Source organism: Echinops telfairi, unplaced genomic scaffold (genome assembly GCF_000313985.2).
Source record: "Echinops telfairi isolate 266 unplaced genomic scaffold, ASM31398v2 ScPeMD7_31;HRSCAF=116, whole genome shotgun sequence".
NCBI classification, from domain to species: Eukaryota; Metazoa; Chordata; class Mammalia; order Afrosoricida; family Tenrecidae; genus Echinops; species Echinops telfairi.
In genome coordinates this window covers 27,489,211-27,508,011 of record NW_022103928.1, presented here as the reverse complement: position 1 = coordinate 27,508,011, position 18,801 = coordinate 27,489,211, and the positions used below count along the sequence as shown (strand labels likewise).

The following is an 18,801-nucleotide window of genomic DNA, read 5'->3' as shown; positions in this document are numbered from 1 at the left end:
TTTTTTGTTCTGATGATGCCTGATAACTGATCCCTTTGGCACCTTGTGATCATGCAGGCTGGTGTGCTTCTTCCATGTGGGCTTTGTTGCTTCTCAGCTAGATGGCCACTTGTTTACCTTTAAGACCCCAGACACTATATCTTTTAATAGCTGGGCACCATCAACTTTCTTCACCACATTTGCTTATTCACCCACTTTGTCTTCAGCGGTTGTGTCGGGAAGGTGAGCATTAGAGAATGCCAATTTATAGAAGAAAGTATTCTTGCATTGAGGGAGTACTTGAGTGGAGGTCCAGTGTCCTTCTGCTACCTTAATACTTAACCTATAAATATATGCACATATGTCTATTTTGCCATCTTCATATGTAAATATATTTACATATGTACATGCCTTTATTTAGACCTCTATAAATGCCCTTTGCCTCCCAGCTCTTTCCTCTATTTCCTTAAGTCATTTGATTTCTTGATGGCTGTTTCCAACAGCATTGATTGTTGGATCCAAGCAAGATGAAGTCTGTGATAGCATTAATCTTTTCTCTGTTTATCATGTTGTTGTCTTTTGGTCTAGATGTAAGGATTTTGGTCTTTATCAAATTACAATTTGTACTGAAGGATACAATCTTTGATTTTCATCAGTAGGTGCTTGAAGCTCTCACTTTCAGTAAGCAGGATTGTGTATCTGCATATCTCAAGTTAATAAATCTTCTTCCAATCCTAATGCTGTGTTTGTTTAGGTAGTCCAGCTTCTTGTATTATTTGCTTGTATTATTTGTATTATTTGCTTGTATTGTTGTATTTGTTGTATTGTAAATTATTGTATTATTTGCTTGTATTGTTCTGTTTGAAAGACGACTTCTTGATTCTTGTATAGGTTCTAGATGCACAAAACGAAGTCTTCTGAAATTTCCATATTTTCCCTTAATGTTAGCCATAGTTTGTTATGGTCCACAGTTGAATGCCTTTGCATAGCCAATAACAAAAGTAAACATCTTTCTGATAGGCTCTGCTTTTAGCTATGATCTATCTAAAATTAGCATTGTACCATGTTTTTTGAATCTGAATTCAACTTGAATATCTGGCAGCTCCCTATTGATATATTGCTGCATTCTTTTACAAATGATCTTCAAAATTTTACTTGCATATAAGATAATGATATTGTTTGATAAACTTCCACATTCTTTGGATCACCTTCCTTTGGAATGAGCACAAATATGATCTCTTCCAGAGAGTTTATTAGGTAGCTCTCTTCCAAATTTCTTGGCAAAGATGAGTGAGTGTTTCCAGTGCTTCATCAATCAGCTTGTCAAAACATTTCAATTCCTGAAGTCTTGCATTTTGCTAATGCCTTCAGTGCAGCTTGGACTGATTCCTTCAGTATCATTGGTTCTTGATCACATCTTACCTCTTGAAATGGTTGATTTTCAACCAGTTCTTTCTGATATAGTAACTCTGCATTCCTTCCATCTTCTTTTCATGCTTCCTGCATCATACAAAAATTTCCCCATGGAATCCTTTAATATTGCAACTCAAGGGTGTACTTTTCTTCTTCAATTATTTAAGCTTGAGATGTATTGATTGTATTCTTCCTTTTTTGGCTGTCTAATACCAGGTCATTGCACATTTCATTATAATACTCTACTTTGTCCTCTTGAGCTGCCCTGTGAATTTTTCTGTTCAACACTTTTCATTCATGAGCAAGTTTGAGAATCTCTTCTGACATCCACTGTGATCTTTCTTATGTTTTTAATAACATTTTGCTTCATGTATGTTTTTCATGTCATTCTACAGCTTCTCAGGTCTTTTGTCATTCGTACTTAATGGGTGAAATATATTCTTGAGATATTCTTAAAATTCATGTGACATATACTCAAGGTTGTGTTTTAGCTCTTCTGGACTTGTTCTGCTGGTAGTTGCCTTGGTGGTAGGTCTCAGGGAGCTTTGCCCAGGTCTATACGCAGAACGTCAGCAAGTGGAGAATTGCCAGCGACTGCTTGTTGATTCTGCATCCTGATTTCCTTGTAGGTGTACCACCCACTCAGCTATCCTTTCCTCAGAGAATCAGGGCTGAAAATTTCTCCTCTGTGCATATTTTCTGACTTCTTTGTATAGAGGGAGGAAGTAGTGTGTCATTCTACATTACATCTTTTGCCAGAAGCCCAGAATTGCACTCTTTTTGATTAAATAATATTCTGTTGGTGAAGAGATTTCTTATGAATGGACGGTACTAGAAAATGAAATAGATATCCAAGTGATTTTGGGGATAATGTGAGGGAGCTTCAAAAGATTTGTGGCTACATGGAATCCAGCAACAGGAATGGGAGTAGCGATACCAGGAGGGAAGGTGGGAAGAGGAGGGGAGGGGAAACCTATTGCAATGATCACATTAGCCCACCTTCCCCTCCAAGGGAATGAACAACAGGGAAACAGCGGTCGGTGTAAGATATGAAAATAATTATAATTTATTAAGGTGTCACAGGAAAAGGATGGGTCAACTCATCCAGGGTGCAGTATAGCACTGATGAAACACAATATTCCTCTGGTTCTTTGAGGCTTCCTCACCCTCCACTATCATGACCCCAGTTCTGGCTAGACCGGAGCATGAACATTGGTACAGATAAGAGCTCACGATACATGGAATCCAGGTCAGATAAACCCCTCAGGAACAGAAATGGGAAGAAGGGGGAACCGATCGCCATGATTAACACATCCCCTGCACCCCCAACCCCGGGGGACAAACAACAGAAATGTGGGTAAAGGGAGAAAGCGGTTAGTGTAAGATAAGAAAGTAATAATAGGGGTCATGAGGGTGGGAGAGGGAGGGAAAAAAAGTGGAGCTAATACTAAGGGCTCAAATAGAAAGTAAATGTTTAGAAAATGATGTTGGCAACATGTACAAATATGCTTGATACAATTGATGTATGGATTGTTATAAGAGCTGTAAGAGCCCCCAATAAAATTATCTTAATAAATAAAATGGCATTTGGGAAGAAGAAAATTATTTCAGGAATTTTTTTAATGGCAAAAGAGCTTTTTAAAATGTATGTTTCATTTCTTTAACTTTGTTCACTTAATCTAGATTTAAGCTTCTTTCTGATGGCAGAGAATTTGTATTTCTTTCCTGAGGCAATTAAAAATTTTTTGGAATAGTGGAGACATTTTTAGGTGTACTTAACATTATATGAGGATAAGTAAGAAACACTGCTATAATATCATATAAACTATACAAAATCATAACAGTAGCAAAATATAAAGCTGTTATTTATCAACGTAACTTCTAGATCTAATCTTCTGAATTCAATGTTTCCATTTATCTAACCTTTCCTTAAAAGGAACTGTGGATTAGACATTGGGCTGCCAACAACAGAAAGGTTAATAGTTCAAATCCACTTGCCACTTGGCAGGTGAAAAATTTAGGCTTTCAGCTTCCGTAAGGATCTACAATCCTGGAAACTTAAAGGAGCAAGAGCTATTCCGTCTTAACAGGTTGCTATGTTTCAGAATCGACTTGGCAGTGGGTTTGCCCACTTCCAAGAGAATTCCCTTCCAGAGAATTCTGAGCCCTTCAATTTACACTGAGTCAAAGTGGCAATCTCAAGGCACTCGTGTTGTGTTTCTCTGACAGGTTCTGTGGGTTTTGAGATTGAAAAGAGGTCTGAAAGAGCAAGACTGGGGCTAAAGGGTGAATGGGTTACGGTCTCCCAATGAAATTCTTGGAGGACAACTTTGCCGACAGCTTTGCTACCCTTGAAGAATGAGTTAGATACCTACTGATGATGGGAAAAAACCTTGTTGCAACTTTCCTGACCTTTTCCTCAACAGTTGCAACTTTTCGTTTTCTTAGAACTTCTTCCTAAAAAGCTTCTGTTATCTAGCAAGACAATGACTCCTTAGGAATCCCCCCAAATAGTCACCTCAACCTTCTCTACCTTTAATTAAACCAGCCCAGCAGATCCCTTTGGGAGGCACAACTTTGAATGAACCTTAAAAACTTAAAAAAAAAATTTACCGTACCCCTATGAGAGTAAGACGTGTATTACTGAGAGAATTAGTCTGCAGCCAACCACTGATCACTGAGACATATTTAAACACTTGTTTGGAATAAACCCTTGCAGTATGAAATGTTTTTAACAATGTTTTTTTACTTAACCTTCATACCCAGATTGTTCCATGGTAATAAATGTGCTCCAAGCAGTGTATCCACTCTTCTCCGTTTCTACTCATCTGATTCCCCTGCTCCTCACGGTCTTTTCTCATCCTTTTGAGGAGATGTTGCCCTTTTGGTCTCTTGTAGTTGATTGTTTCAAGGAACATGTTCCTCCTGAGTGTTGTGTATTTTATCACTGATTCACTCACTACCATCCAGTTGATGCTGACTCATACTGACCCAATAGGATAGGGTAGAACTGCCCCTTTGAGTTTCTGATACTGTAACTCTTTATGGGAGTAGAAAGCCCATCCTGTCTTTCTCCCGAGGAGCAGCTGATGGTTTTGAACTGCTAGCCTTGAAGTTAGCAGCCCAACTATCTTATTTGGATGAAAGATGACCCTGGAGTAACTTCTGCTGTTCCAAGTTAGAGGTTTTTTTTTTTTAAAGATATGCTTTCTTTATAATAAAATGCATAAACCTGTGCTTAGGCAATGTTCAGCTAGTTTAGGCAATGATATACACCCCTGTAATGTTCAAATAACATAGAACATTTCTATCACCCCAGAAAATTCTCGTGCTTTCCCTTGTGGTCAATGCCCTTCTCCTCCCCTTCTAGATGCAACCGCCATTCTGATTTATCCACCATTAAGAAAACAATTTTGCCTGTTCTTGAACTTCATATAATGGACTCGTACAGTATGTATTCTTTGTTATTTGGCTTCTTTCTGTCAACATAATGTTTGTGATCCATTTGTTATTTCATGTATTAGTAGTCCATTATACTACTATTAATTTTGTTGATATTTGAATTGTTTCTAGTTTTTGGTTCTTGTGAATTAAACTAAAGACATATTTGCCGAAGTCTTTGTCAACACACCTATTTTCATATATATATATATGTATATATATATATATATATAAATATAATGAGTAAATATTGAGTAGAATGGCTGAATCAGAGGGTAGTTGTGTTCACTTTCTCAGAAAATCAGCAGTTTCTCAACTGGCATGTACCATTTTATACTTCCACCAATAGCAAATGATAGTTCCACTTGTTCCACATTGGTTTTGGTTTTCATCTTAGGAGCTCATGATTTTAATATATTTGGGTTTCATTCAGTTGTAAATACTACCCCTTTGAAGTGAAACTTGACACATTTGGTCTTTTTAATTTCAGTGCAGTGGCTCTCATCCTGTGGGTCGTGACTCTTTTGGGGGTCAAACGACCCTTTCACAGGGGTTGCCCAATTCATAACAGTAGCAAAATTACAGTTATGAAGTGGCAACGAAAATAATTTTATGGTTGGGGGTCACCACAACACAAGGAACTGTATTAAAGGGTCACAGCATTTGGAAGATTGAGAACCACTGTTTTAGCGAGTATGTTAGATCTCCATGTGATTTTAATTTGCATTTTCTCGATGCTTGATCATGTTAGACATTTTCTTAGTCATTTATATATAAATGTTGTGTTATACATTTGTTTAAGTGTTTTGCCCGATTTTTGGGTTTCTTTTTATTTCTGATTTATGTCAGTCTTTTGTCAGATATATTACTACAGTTGAGTTTCCAACTCATGATGACCTGTGTAACAGAACAGAATGTTGCCTGGTCCTGTGTCTTCTTTATAATTGCTGGTATGCTTGAGTGCATTGTTGTGGCTATTGTTTCAGTTAATCTCCTTTGAGGTTTCCCTTGATTTTTTTTTACTGACCCTTTACTTTATTAGACAGGATGTTCTTTTCTAGCAATTGGTTTTTCCTGATGATCTAGCTAAAGGACGTGAGCTGAAGTTTAGCCTTTCTTGCTCTAAGGGGCATTCTGGTTTTATTTCTTCTAAGACTGGTTTGTTCATTCTTCTGGCAAGGAATGGTATAGTCAATATATTTTGCCATCATTGCAATTTAAATGCATCAGTCCTTCTGTCTGCCATTTTCATTGTCCGGATCTCATATACAGTGAGACAATTGAAAATACCATGGCCTGGGTTAATCCATATAATGACTTTTCTCTAGCCTGTGGTTGACTTTTTATTCTTAATTCTGTCTTTTGATAGGTCTCCTTAGACCTTTAAAAAGTTTAAACTTTATATTAGAATTTGCCATCTTAAAAATATACACCATTTAGAATTCAACATATTTTACATGTACAATTCAGTAGATATGATTAAATTAATTATGGTGTGCAACCATTAACCATATCTGTTGCCAGATTTTGCAGCACCATGAACAGGTATTCAGTCCTTCCTAGGCAATGATTTCCCCTCTCCCACTCCCTCCTGCCACTTGTAACCACTAATAAACAATGAGATTAAGTATTTGCCCTCTTACAACCAGTTAGCTTTACTCAGCATGTTTTCAGGGTCCATAAGAGTTTCATTTTTCTTTATGACTGAGTAGTATTCCATTGCGTGTATAGTGCATTTCACATTTTATTTATCCATTCATTCATCTGTTACATGTTTAACTTTTTGAGGAACTGTGAAACTTTTCCATAGTGGTTGTAGCATTTTGCATTTCTACCAGTAAGAAATGAGTCAAGTTTCTCCTCATTTTTACCAACATTTATTTGTTGCTTTCTGTTTTTGGTTTGTTTCTATCTTAGTCATGAAGGGAGAGGGGGACTTAAGCTCACTCACAGCAACTCTAGAGAACAGGGAAACTGGGTTTCCAAGACTTAACTCTCTACAGAGGAGAAAGACCCGTCTTCTGCAGAGTGGAGATATTTTGTAAATGTACTATGTTTTAAAAAATATTAACAATAACATGTAAAAAAATTAGTATAGCAGCACTTACTAAGAAAGAAACTGGTGGTTTCAAACTGCTGACCTTGCTGTTAGCAGCCCACCTTGTAACCACTATGCCACCAGGGCTCCTCCACCTTCTATAGGGAGAATATTTATATGAAGGGGCTTAAAAATGTGCCTACCATGTGTTGATTTAGAGCAGTGGTTCTCAATCTTCCTAATGCTGTTCCTCATGTTGTAGTGACCCCCCCCAACCATACAATTATTTTCTTTGCTACTTCATAACTGTAATTTTGCTACTGTTATGAATCGGGTGACCCCTGTGAAAGGGTTGTTCTACCTACAAAGGGTAGAACCCACAGGTTGAGAACTGCTGCACTAGAGTATAGTGTTATGTACAGTGCTTTTTTCCTTAGCTTTCCGTTTGCAGTCATAATACTATTTGTAAAGATATTTAGTAAGCTGCTTTCTGCCTCATCCTTTTCAGTGAGGTTATGTCGTACATTTGTGTTACAGCTAGAATCATTTATTATAACTACATTCTATCCAGGGATTCCACTACCTCATAGTTCATTTAAAAAAATGAAATGTTTTAGAGGTCACACTTTGTAATATCTGCTTCTGTTTTTAAAATTTAATGTAACTTTAAACTTTATTGAGGTAAAATATACTTAAATGTTTGCCACTTTAATCATAAGATGTGTACAAATTAGTGACTTCAATGGCAATCACCAAAAGTTTATTTATTTTTATTAAATACTTTTATTCGGGGCTCTTAAATCGCTTATCACAATTCGTACATTCATCCTTTGTGTCAAGCACATTTGTACATAAGTTGCCATTATCATTTTCAAAGCATCCTCTTCCACTTGAGCCCCTGATATCAGCTCCCCCCTCCCTCCCCCCCCCGCCCGCCCTCATGAACCCTTGATAAGTTATAGATTATTATTTTCTTATCTTACATCATCCTCTGTCACCCTTCATCCACTCTTCTGTTGTTCGTCCCCCTGGGAGGGGGTTATATATTGATCCTTGTAATCATTTCTCCCTTTCTCCTCCCACTTTCACCTTATCCTCCTGGTATCTCTAGTCTCATTGTTGGCCCGAGGGGTTTATCTATCCTGGATTCCCTGTGTTGTGGGCTCTTATCTGTAGCAGTGTGCATGTTCTGTTCTAATCCAATTTGTAAGGTAGAATTGAGGTCATGATAGTGGGGTGAAGGAAGCACCAAAGAGCTAGAGCAAAGTTGTGCTTCATTCTTGCTATACTGCAACCATGACTAGCTCATCTCTTCCTTGTGACCCTTCTGTGAGGGGATGTCTAATTGTCTACAGATAGTCTTTGGGTCTCCACTTCTCATCCTTCCCACCCTCCTCCCCATTCACTTTGGGTATGCTTTTGTTCTGGGTATTAGATGCCTGAAAACTTATCCTATTGACACCTCATAATCACACAGACTGGTGTGCTTCTTCCATGTGGACTTTGTTGCTTCTCAGCTAGATGGCCACTTGTTAATCTTCAAGCCTTTAGGAGACCTGATGCTGTATCTTTTGATAGGTGGGCACTATCACCTTTCTTCACCACATTTGCTCATGCACCCATTTTGTCTTCAGTGATTGTGTCAGGAAGGTGAGCATCACAGAATGCCAGATTATTAGAACAAAGTGTTTTTGTGTTGAGGGAGTACTTGAGTCAAGGCCCAATGTCCATCTGCTACATTAATTCTTAACGTATAGATATAAGTACATAGATATATGTACATGCCTGTATTTAGACCTCTATAAATGTCCTTTGCCTCCTGGTTCTTTATTTCCTTGTATTTTCCTCTTGTCTCACCATCATATTCGGCCTTCATTCGGGTTTAGTAATTCCTCGCTGCTACATTGCCCTAGATTAAGCCCCACTAGGCATCCTATGCCCTTCTCTCCATTGATTTTAGTTCACTTGTTCCCTGTCCCTGGGTTGGTTGCCCTTCCCCCACCTTCTTTTCTCCCACATCTCCTTCTCCCGTATCCCCCCACCCCCAAAACTGTCAGTTCCATTGTTTTCTTCTCCAGATAGTTTTATTCTGCCTATCTTATCTAGATAGACATGCAGAGACATTAATAATCGCAAAACCAGGCAAAGCCAAACAAAGCAACAAAGGAAGACAAAACCAACAAAACAATAACAAAAACAAAATAACAACAATGAAAAGAAAGCCAATGACCAAAAAGGAAAAGCCCATAAATAGTTCGAGGTCTGTTTTTTGAACTTTAGGAATGTCTTTCAGTCGAGTCTGATGGGGTGCCACACTCTGTCTCCAAAGTCTATTTGTGGTATTCCCCGGGGATTTCATTGCCACCAAAAGTTTTTCATCACCCTAAACAGAAGCCTCTCAAACCAGAAAACCAAGCTCACTGTCATCATGTCATTTCTGACATATAGTGACCCTGTAGGACAGGGTAGAGCTGCCCTTGTGGATTTCTGAGACTGTAACTCTTTATGGAAGTAGCAAGCCTCATCTTTCTCCTGAGTGACTTGGTTTTGAACTACTGATCCTGCAGTTAGCGGCCCAACGCATAACCACTATGCCATCAGTGCTGCATAACAGAAGCCTCGTACTCCTTAAACAATAAATCACTATCACCTTATTTCTCTAGCCCCTGATAACCACCAGTATACTCTATGCATTTGTCCTTTTAGATATTTAATGTACTACATTTCTTCACAGAGAGCATGTGCCTTCTGTTTTTTTGCCAACTGCCCTGTGCCCCTGGGAGATATCTTGTAAATGTACTGTTTTTTCAAAAAATTAATAATAACATGTTTAAAAAATTAGTATAGTCGAACTTACTAAGATTCATCCCAGAAGGAAATTTGTTTGTGGTTACAAACAAATGTATAGGTACTTGTTATTTGTAAAAAACATTTGTAAGTGGGATCATACAGTATTTACCCTTTTGTGCCTGACACATTTCACTTGGCATGTTTTCAAGGTTCTTCCATATGGTGGCATGTATCAGGACTTCTTTTCCCTTTATGCCTGAATATTTTATTGTGTCTGTGTATATATGCTGCATATATTTCAGTTTTCCCTTAAATAACTATTAAAGATAAGTTCCCATCTCCAAATTTATTTATAATCTTTAATGTTTGTTTTTCAGCTTCTCCTAAAAGCTTAGAAGTGTTGTGAGGAAAAGTAATGAAGGTAAGTAGTTAATTCTTTATAGTTAGTGAAACTAACGTGGCTCTTGGCCAAACCAAAAAGGTTTTATTGTCACATCTATCATATTAAAACAATAAAAAATTGAAAAGGAAAACTTAAGTAAAAGAAGGATACTTTGTATATAATTTTAAATACTTTTGTAGAGCACCTGCCAAAACATTTGACAGAATTTTAAATATATAATTTTTTCTTTTTAAATTTCTTATGTTACTCCGTATCAGTTTATTTCTTACATGTGAATTAATAGTGTATTAGTATGTCTTTGGCAAACTGTAGTAGAAAAATTTAATTGTTAAAAATTCTAAGAATTTAAGAAAATTCTCTGAAATTCATTGTCTTTAAGTATTTCCTTTTCCTCCATTTTCCTTTTTATTCTTTCTCGCATTTCCCCCCTTTTTTTAGACCCTCTTTTCCCTTTCTACACTTTTTGTTTACTAATAAGAACTTTACTTTTCAGAGAAGCCGAGTGAATGAAGAGAAGCCAACATTTTCTTTTTACTAAAGCACATTGGGCTTTGTAGTTGAACTTGTTTGTATTAAACTGAGCTTCCAGTATAGTTATTTGGGGAATTTTATAAATTGAGCAATAGTCCTTATTTAGTCCTTATTTGAGCTTTGTTTTTACGGACCAAAATAAGGGGATCTTAGAAAATCATATTGAAAAAATAAACATTGAATTCCTTAGTGCTTACATTCTTACTGTCATGTTTTATAGAGTTCATTATTACAGCATTCCAATTTTAATATTTTTAGCACCACTTTTGAGCTTCCCAACATTTGGCATAAATTAAAAAGTAGATTTATATTGGTCCACAGGAAATTTTGTGAAGCCTCAAAATTTTGACCATTTTTCTCATTTGTACTGATAACACAGCAGTAATGTAGATAACATTACTAAAAGTGTAAGTATGTACCAGATTGCATTTTATAGGCAATGTAATGGGTTTTTTATTTGTTTAAAAATTCTTATGTTACAACCTGATATTTAAAGTTCATTTTGGGTGTCTTTAGAGCTCTGTGATCTGTGAGCTTATACTAGTTACTATGATTAAGGCAAATTTTACCTTTAGAAATCCCAGAATGTATTACTATTCTATTATTTAATCTATGCAGCTGTTGAGACAACCTGCACAAACCTTGACTCAGAAATTGACATCCAACTAGTTAAGCTTTTCCTAAGAAATTCTGGCATTTATAGGTAAACATTTTTATTAGAATTATTTGCAAAAAATGATACCATGCTAATGAAATTTCAGATGAAGTTAACACTTACATTTTAAGTGTGCCACAGTCTCCATTTATCTTTTAATAAGAAGCCACTCAATTAGCTTTTTAGCACTGCCTAAAAAAATTTGTTGAGTAAGTAAGCTCCCAGTATTTTTGCTTATGAAACAAATAAGTCATTTAATTTTTCAAATAACCTTGACCTCATTCTTTTATTCATGGAAAGTTCATATCATGGGATAAATTAATTTTTTGGGGGGGGGCTATTCTTTTTTTTATTTTTTTTATTTAACATTTTATTAGGGGCTCATACAACTGTTATCCCAATCCATACACACATCAATTGTGTAAAGCGCATTTGTACATCGTTTCTCAAAACATTTTCTCTCCATTTAAACCCCCGACATTAGGTCCTCATTTTTCCCCTCCCTCCCCGCTCCCCCCTCCCGCATGAGCCCTTGATAGTTTATAAATGGGTATTTTGTCATATCTTGCCCTGTCCGACTTCTCCCTTCATCCACTTTTCGGTTGTCTGTCCCCCAGGGAGGAGGTCACACACAGTTCCATGTAATCGGTTCCCTCTTTCCTACCCATTCTCCCTTTACCCTCCCTGTTTTGCCACTCACACCACTGGTCCTATAGGGCTCATCCATCCTGGAATCCCTGTATTTTCAGTTCCTATCTGTACCAGTGTACATCCTCTGGTCTAGCCAGTCTTGCAAGATAGAATTTGAGTCATGGTAGTGGGAGCGGGGAGGAAACCTTTAGGAACTAGAGAAAGGTTGTATTTCTCATCATTGTTACATCGCACCCTGACTGGCTCCTCTCCTCCCCGAGACCCCTCTGCAAGGGGATCTCCAGTGGCCTACTAATGGGCTTTGGATCTCCAGTTCGCACTCCCCCCATCATTCACTATGGTAAGATTTTTTGTTCTGATGATGCCTTACACCTGATCCCTTCAACACCTCGTGGTTGGATAGGCTGGTGTGCTTCTTCCATATGGGCTTTGTTGCTTCTGAGCTTGATGGCCGCTTGATTACCTTCAAGCCTTTAAGACCCCAGACGCTATACTTTTTGATAGCCGGGCACCATCAGCTTTCTTCACCACATTTGCTTATGCACCCCTTTGTCTTCAGTGATCTGTTCGACACCCCGTGATCACACAGGTTGATAATTTTATAAATTTTTCTCCCAACAGTGGTAACAAAAAAGTTGTAAGAGGGGGCCCCTTCAAAAAGTATATGGAAAATTTCTGTTACCTTTTAATTCCACTTTTCCATGAACTTTTGAAGCCCTCTCATTTCACTAATGCAGTAGAAAGAAGGGAAGTGGTAGACTACCTCCTCATTCTTAGCCTGTTGGCTTTCACATCCGCCTATCTCTTTGGGATCATTTAGTGTAAGAAGAAACAAGTTGATATACACTGCTTCAGGATTACTCTTTCTTGGTTACATAACCCATTTGCTTTTTAGAGCTATTGAAGAGTGGAAATAATTTAGTAGATGTTATATTACCAGATAAATTCACGAAGGGAAAAATAGGATAATGTATACATTATTGATAAAATTTTGCTCACATTGAGTCTCAGAAAATTTAAGTAGAGATCAAGGCAATTATTATTCTCTTAAGAATTAAGATATCCAAAAATAAAAAGACAATGCCCAGACAGGAAAAGGATGAGATAGTTACCACCATGTTATGGTGATATTTCAGCAGGGCCACAAAGAATTTGGACTAAGGGCAGTGAAATTCCTATCTCTCCAGCTACTTTCTCACTTCCTTCACTTGGGATCAAAGGATTTTATGAAAAGCATTTAGAAAATAGGAAAGTACTCATAAAAGACTGATATCTCTAATTTCCCTGTTTATGAGTCATGAAGAGTTTAGGAAAAGAGAAAATAGGCATTAGAGAATATAGATGGTGAAGCCACAATGCTAAGAACTGTATGTCCATAGTATATGGCCTGAGAGTAGTCAACAGGAAGCACAGTGGTGCAGTGGTTCTCAACCTGTAGGTCGCCCAATTCATAACAGTACCAAAATTATAGTTATGAAGTAGCAACGAAAATAATTTTATGGTTTGGGGCTCACCACGACATGAGGAACTATATTAAAGAGTTGCAACATTAGGAAGGTTGAGAACCACTGCTCTAGTGGGTTTGCATTCTTATTTCCCTGCCTTGAGTTCATGGTGAATTCTTACATCCATGTGAGTTTTGACTTCTACATTGCCACTTGGTAGCAAGGAGCCACACACCTCAGAATAGGATAATGCTTCAGAAGTAGCATTGTTCAAAGTACACTGTAAGGAGTTTTAAAGCTTTTTAAAACAAAATTTTGAGGGGAAATAAGGAAATAAAGAGCTTCCTGCACAAAATTCGATTCTCCTTAATAACTTATATACATCAATATGTTTGTTTTATAAAGTTGCAGAAGTTCAATTTAGAAAAGAAACACTTCCATATGAAAAAAATCTCATCCTATACCATATCTCTTGCTTCATTTATTGTATTTGATCTCAGTAATTCTTCTGACCATACATCTCTTAGTTTTAGCTTTCCTTTAATTTCCTGCATTTAATACTGATGTGGTTGCTATTTCACTTTTTTCTTCTGTTTTGTCATCCCCAGTTATTAATGCTAGTTCTGTACTTTTGAGCTGGTTTGGATATATGCGAAGTTTCTGTCAAGGAAGCCACTATTTGGAGAAAGGGATTTCTTTGAATCCTCTTTCCTGATAGCTCGTATTGAGCAGAATCAGTGTTGTTAGTCTTGTTCTGTCTGAATCATGGACTCATATGGTGCCAGAAAGGTTATTTGCACGTTAGGAGAAAATTCAACTTGTAACATTTGTGTTTCCTTTGTCTTAAGTGCAAAATTGTCACTTCTTGTTATCAGTGAAATTTATAAAAATGAATGGTAACAAGAAGTATCGTATTCATTAATCCACATACCTGTAGTTAAATCAAGATGATCATTTTTCACGATTGTTTAAATTTACAGGATTTCAATATATAAATAATTAGCTGTGGTCATGAATGAAAGGGGTTAAAGTGCCTCAGCTAGAATGAACACATTGCATAGTCTATTCCTTCTTGATTTCTCAAGCAATGGCTTTTCTTTCAGCTAAAATTATGGTGTTCATGCCAAGGTATCCATTGTATCTCTAGTATCCATTCTTCATATATTGAAACTTTTAGGGTTATTATTTTTTTTTTTTAAGAAAAAGAAACATTGCTGTTTTAATTTCTTGTGTATATACCCTGGGCATTTTCTTCTATTCTAAAAAATAATCATTATTCACTATTTAGAAAACTGTCTTTTAATCATCTGATTAAAGATTGCTTAATTATAGTGCATATTTGTTCACTAGCTGCATGTTTCTCTTTGCTGGAACACTGGAGTTTCTGCATGGATTTATAATTAGTTTCTTTTTTATTTTTGTCTTTTATGTGTTAGATAAGCATGAAGCCTCCGTCTCACAGCTGCATGAGTAGTCACTGTTGAAGCAAATGCCTACCTAATTTGACAGCGTTGGTGTGTTCAAAAAATTTTGAGTTTGCAAATAAGCATATTAAATCTACTGATGGAGCCTTCGGGCAGTGAACAGTTATCTGAGGACCCCGATCCTGGAGGCAAATCCCAAGATGCAGAGGCCAGAAAGCAGACAGAATCAGAACAAAAGTTGTCTAAAATGACCCACAATGCTTTGGAGAACATTAACGTGATTGGCCAAGGCTTGAAGCATCTTTTCCAGCACCAGCGCAGGAGGTCATCAGTATCTCCACACGATGTGCAGCAAATTCAGGCTGATCCAGAACCTGAAGTGGATCTGGAAAGCCAGAACTCATGTGCTGAGATTGATGGTGTCCCCACCCACCCCACAGCTCTGAATCGAGTCCTGCAGCAGATCCGAGTGCCACCTAAGATGAAGAGAGGGACAAGCTTACATAGTAGGCGGGGGAAGCCAGACGCCCCAAAGGGAAGTCCCCAAATCAACAGGAAATCTGGCCATGAGATGACAACTGTTATACAGTCAGGCCGTCCCAGATCTTCTTCTACGACAGATGCTCCTACGAGCTCAGCTTTGATGGAAATAGCTTGTGCTGCTGCATGTGTACCAGGAGAGGATGCAACTGCAGAGCGAGTAAGTCTGTTTGCTTTCTTGTACTGACATTTGTTCTCTTTATCTAGAACTCTCCAAACTGTTCTTTGGGAACTAAAACGAGATAGCATTAGCAAGTACTTCCAAGTTCTACTCGCAGTTAACTTTTTCATTAAGTAAATGTTAATGCTTCCTAACATATTGTTAGGAGTTCTGGTGGCATAGTGGTTACAAGTTGGGCTGCCAACTGCAAGTTCAACAGTTCAAATCCACCAGCCATTCCTCAGGAGAAAAATGAGGCTTTCTCTGTCCATTAAGAATTATAGTTTAGAAAACCTACAGAGGCAGTTCAGCCATGTCCTATAGGGTCATTGAGAGTCATAAATGACTTGATGGCAGTGAGAAGTATTGTTGCGCTGTTTAATTTTACTCTTTTGTTAAAACATTAAGTATGCTTCATATATTCATGTGGCTCAATTTTATGGAAGAGGAAATGGCGTTCATAAAGGTAGTGAGCAAAATTCTAAAGTCTAGATTTTGTAGATGTTTAGTATGGGAATATACTAAATATGTCCTAAAAATTTCAGAACATTGTACCATGTCATCAGCATTTAATACATATTTTGAAGGATACCTGCATTATTTTACTTTGTTATTAATAAAGTTTCTGTGTCTAGCTGAAAGGGAGATAGGCATAAGAAAACTAGTGGAAACACTTCATATAACTTTCAGTGTTGTAGATTCAACCATATTGTTGCATGTTTTGATAACTTGCTCCTCTAGACCACTGAGTAGTAGTCATTGTGTATGAATTTGTTTATTTATTCACTGGCTGATAGACATTGGGTTGTTTACAGGTCTTTGTGTGGACACATTTTCATTTCTCTGCATTATCTAAGTGCATGTTTAATTTATAAAATGGCTGTACTATTTTTCATTTTTACTAGCAGTGTATGAAAGTTTCAGTTGCTCGAAATCCTGGCAACATTTGGCATTTGTCAATGTTTTTACTTTTAGCCGTTCTAGTGTAGAGTGATCTCATATCAAATTTTTAATTTGCACTTTCCTAATGACATTAAAGGTATCCCTGGGTGGTACAAATGGTAAAATACAACAAAACAACCCTTTTCTATTAACCAAAGGTTGGCTGAAATGTTATAGCCCTGAAAACTCTATATAATGCAGTTCTACTCTGCAACAGGTAGGTGACCTTGAGTTGGAATTGACTGTGGTTCCTCACCACCACACCCCTCCTTGGTACCTAAGCCGTATCAAGATGAGGCTTTCTGCTCCTGGAAAGAGTTAGTATTAGAAAACACATGGCAGTTCTACTCTGTCCTGTAGGATTGCTGTGAGGCAGAATTACATAACTCGATGACAGTGAGAATGATAATGACCATGGCGGTGTAATGGGTTATGCATTGGTTTGTAACAGAAAGGTCCACAATTTGTGCCCACCACCTGTTCCTCAGGAGAAAGATGAGGCTTTCTGCTGATTTACAGCCTTAGAAAGCCGAAAGAACTGGTCTACTCTGCCCTATAAGGGTCACTATGAGGTAGAATTGAGTCAATGGCAGTGGGCGTGGTTGGTTTGACTTTCACCTGTTGTTTTGGAGTCTACTTTGGACTAATAGTAACCCCATATGTGTTATAATAGAACTGTGCTCCATAAGGTTTTCAATGACTAATTTTTTTTAGAAGTAGATTGGTAGGCCTTTCATCTAAGATGCCTTTGGGCAGACCTGAACCACCAACCTTTTGATTAACAGTCAAGCTGATTAACCATTTGCACTAGCCAGGGATTCTAGCTACTGCTTATTGTGATGGCTACTATTGTGTTTATTATGTAGCAGACACTATCTTTAAACACTTTTTACCTAATTGTCTCATTAATTTTAAAACAACCTTTCACTAATGTTGTGACTCTGGAAAGCAAGGACTCTGTACTACTTAGTTGTCTTTATAGCTCTCATAGGACTTTGGGATCTATCTAACCAGTCTGAGAATTAGTAATGGCTGGTAACATCAAAAGAGCATATGACTATATCTAGTTGATTTTTAAAAAACCTCCAATTTAGGGGGAAAGTCTTTGATTTAACAGTATACTTGCAAAACTAAATAATTCGATATGATTAGAAATAATCTCATTGTAGAGTTTTGTAAGGGGGGTGGATGTTGAAAATAATGTTAGTATTTTTTGTTGTTGTGATACTCATGTTCAATATGGAATAAAATAGAGACAAAAATCAGGTAAGTGTTAAAAACCATTTTTAAAATGATTTATCAAAAAAAATAAAAAATAAAATGATTTATCTGGGAGCTCACCAGAAGTCACTGTATTGTGTTACTGTTTACAGGTGAATTCAGGAAAAGTTTAACTTTATTAGAAGGCAATTAGGAAAGTCTCGTGAACAGTAATAGATAGAAAGTGGCTTTTTTGAAGTGTTTGACTATACTTGAAAACTAATAAAAGAGGGCGGAGTTTGAGAAAGATGCATGCGTTCAACTGAAGAAACATTTCTAAGACTGAATTTGTTGTACTCAAAACTACAAAGCTTATTCAACTGTTCCTACGTGAAAGAAATTAGGATGTAGGAAGGTTAATTCCTATTGCTGGCCACCAGGTGGTACCCCAATGCCAGGATCCATAGGTTAAAGCGAGACGTGATTGTGTAGCTGATGGGACTTTCTTTGATAAGAGATTATAATCTGAGAAATAACTATTACAGAATGTCATTAGGATGTGAAATAGAACAATCACACTGACTATAATATCGTAGTGATAGTTGCTCTTTGTAAATATTGATAGGTGCTCTTTGTAAATTGATATTTATAGAAATGGAATAGTTAATAGAAGCGTTTAAGCAAAACCAAACCAACTGCCATTTAGTTTCTTCCAACTCATATTGACCTTTTGAGACCAAGTAGAACCACACCTTAGGATTTCTGAGACTATAAAACTTGAGGGAGCAGACTGCCTCATCTTTCTCTTGCAAGTGACCAGTGACTTTGAACTGCCACTTTGGTAGCTAGCAGCCCAAGCATAACACAGTGTCACCAGGGATCCTCAATAGAAGAGTAGGTATGATTTAATAGAATAGCAATAAGAAATAAAATTTAAAAACCACCCAAAAAACTCCTAAGAGGCCAGCCCCAATCCCAAATATGTAGACAGCTGCCCCCTCCCGAAATTCACTTCACTTCAGAGGACAGCACTGAAGCTACAACTCTGGGAGAGGAACATGTCTGATCAGAACACACAGGAGCAAATGAAGGGAGAGGAAGAGAGTGGAACACATCCTGGCTCACCAAGTCCTGAGGACGATATTCCCACTCAGAGCAGCCAAAGCACAGAGAGGACCATAGGGCCAGC

At 37.4% G+C, this 18,801-nt stretch overlaps 1 protein-coding gene across 2 annotated transcripts in view; it reads left to right on the top strand.

Annotated features, from left to right (window-relative positions):
* Nucleotides 1-18,801, top strand: part of TMCC1 (transmembrane and coiled-coil domain family 1) — a 170,068-nt gene that overhangs the window by 15,887 nt on the left and 135,380 nt on the right. The window contains exons 2-4 of one of the 2 annotated variants that reach the window (XM_045289820.1): nucleotides 4,763-4,842; nucleotides 10,039-10,082; nucleotides 14,783-15,470. In XM_045289820.1, the coding sequence (XP_045145755.1) occupies nucleotides 14,910-15,470 (561 nt within the window). In that variant the 5' untranslated portion in view covers nucleotides 4,763-4,842; nucleotides 10,039-10,082; nucleotides 14,783-14,909. The remainder of the gene's footprint in view (nucleotides 1-4,762; nucleotides 4,843-10,038; nucleotides 10,083-14,782; nucleotides 15,471-18,801) is intronic. The other variant, XM_004702377.2, reaches the window with a different exon arrangement.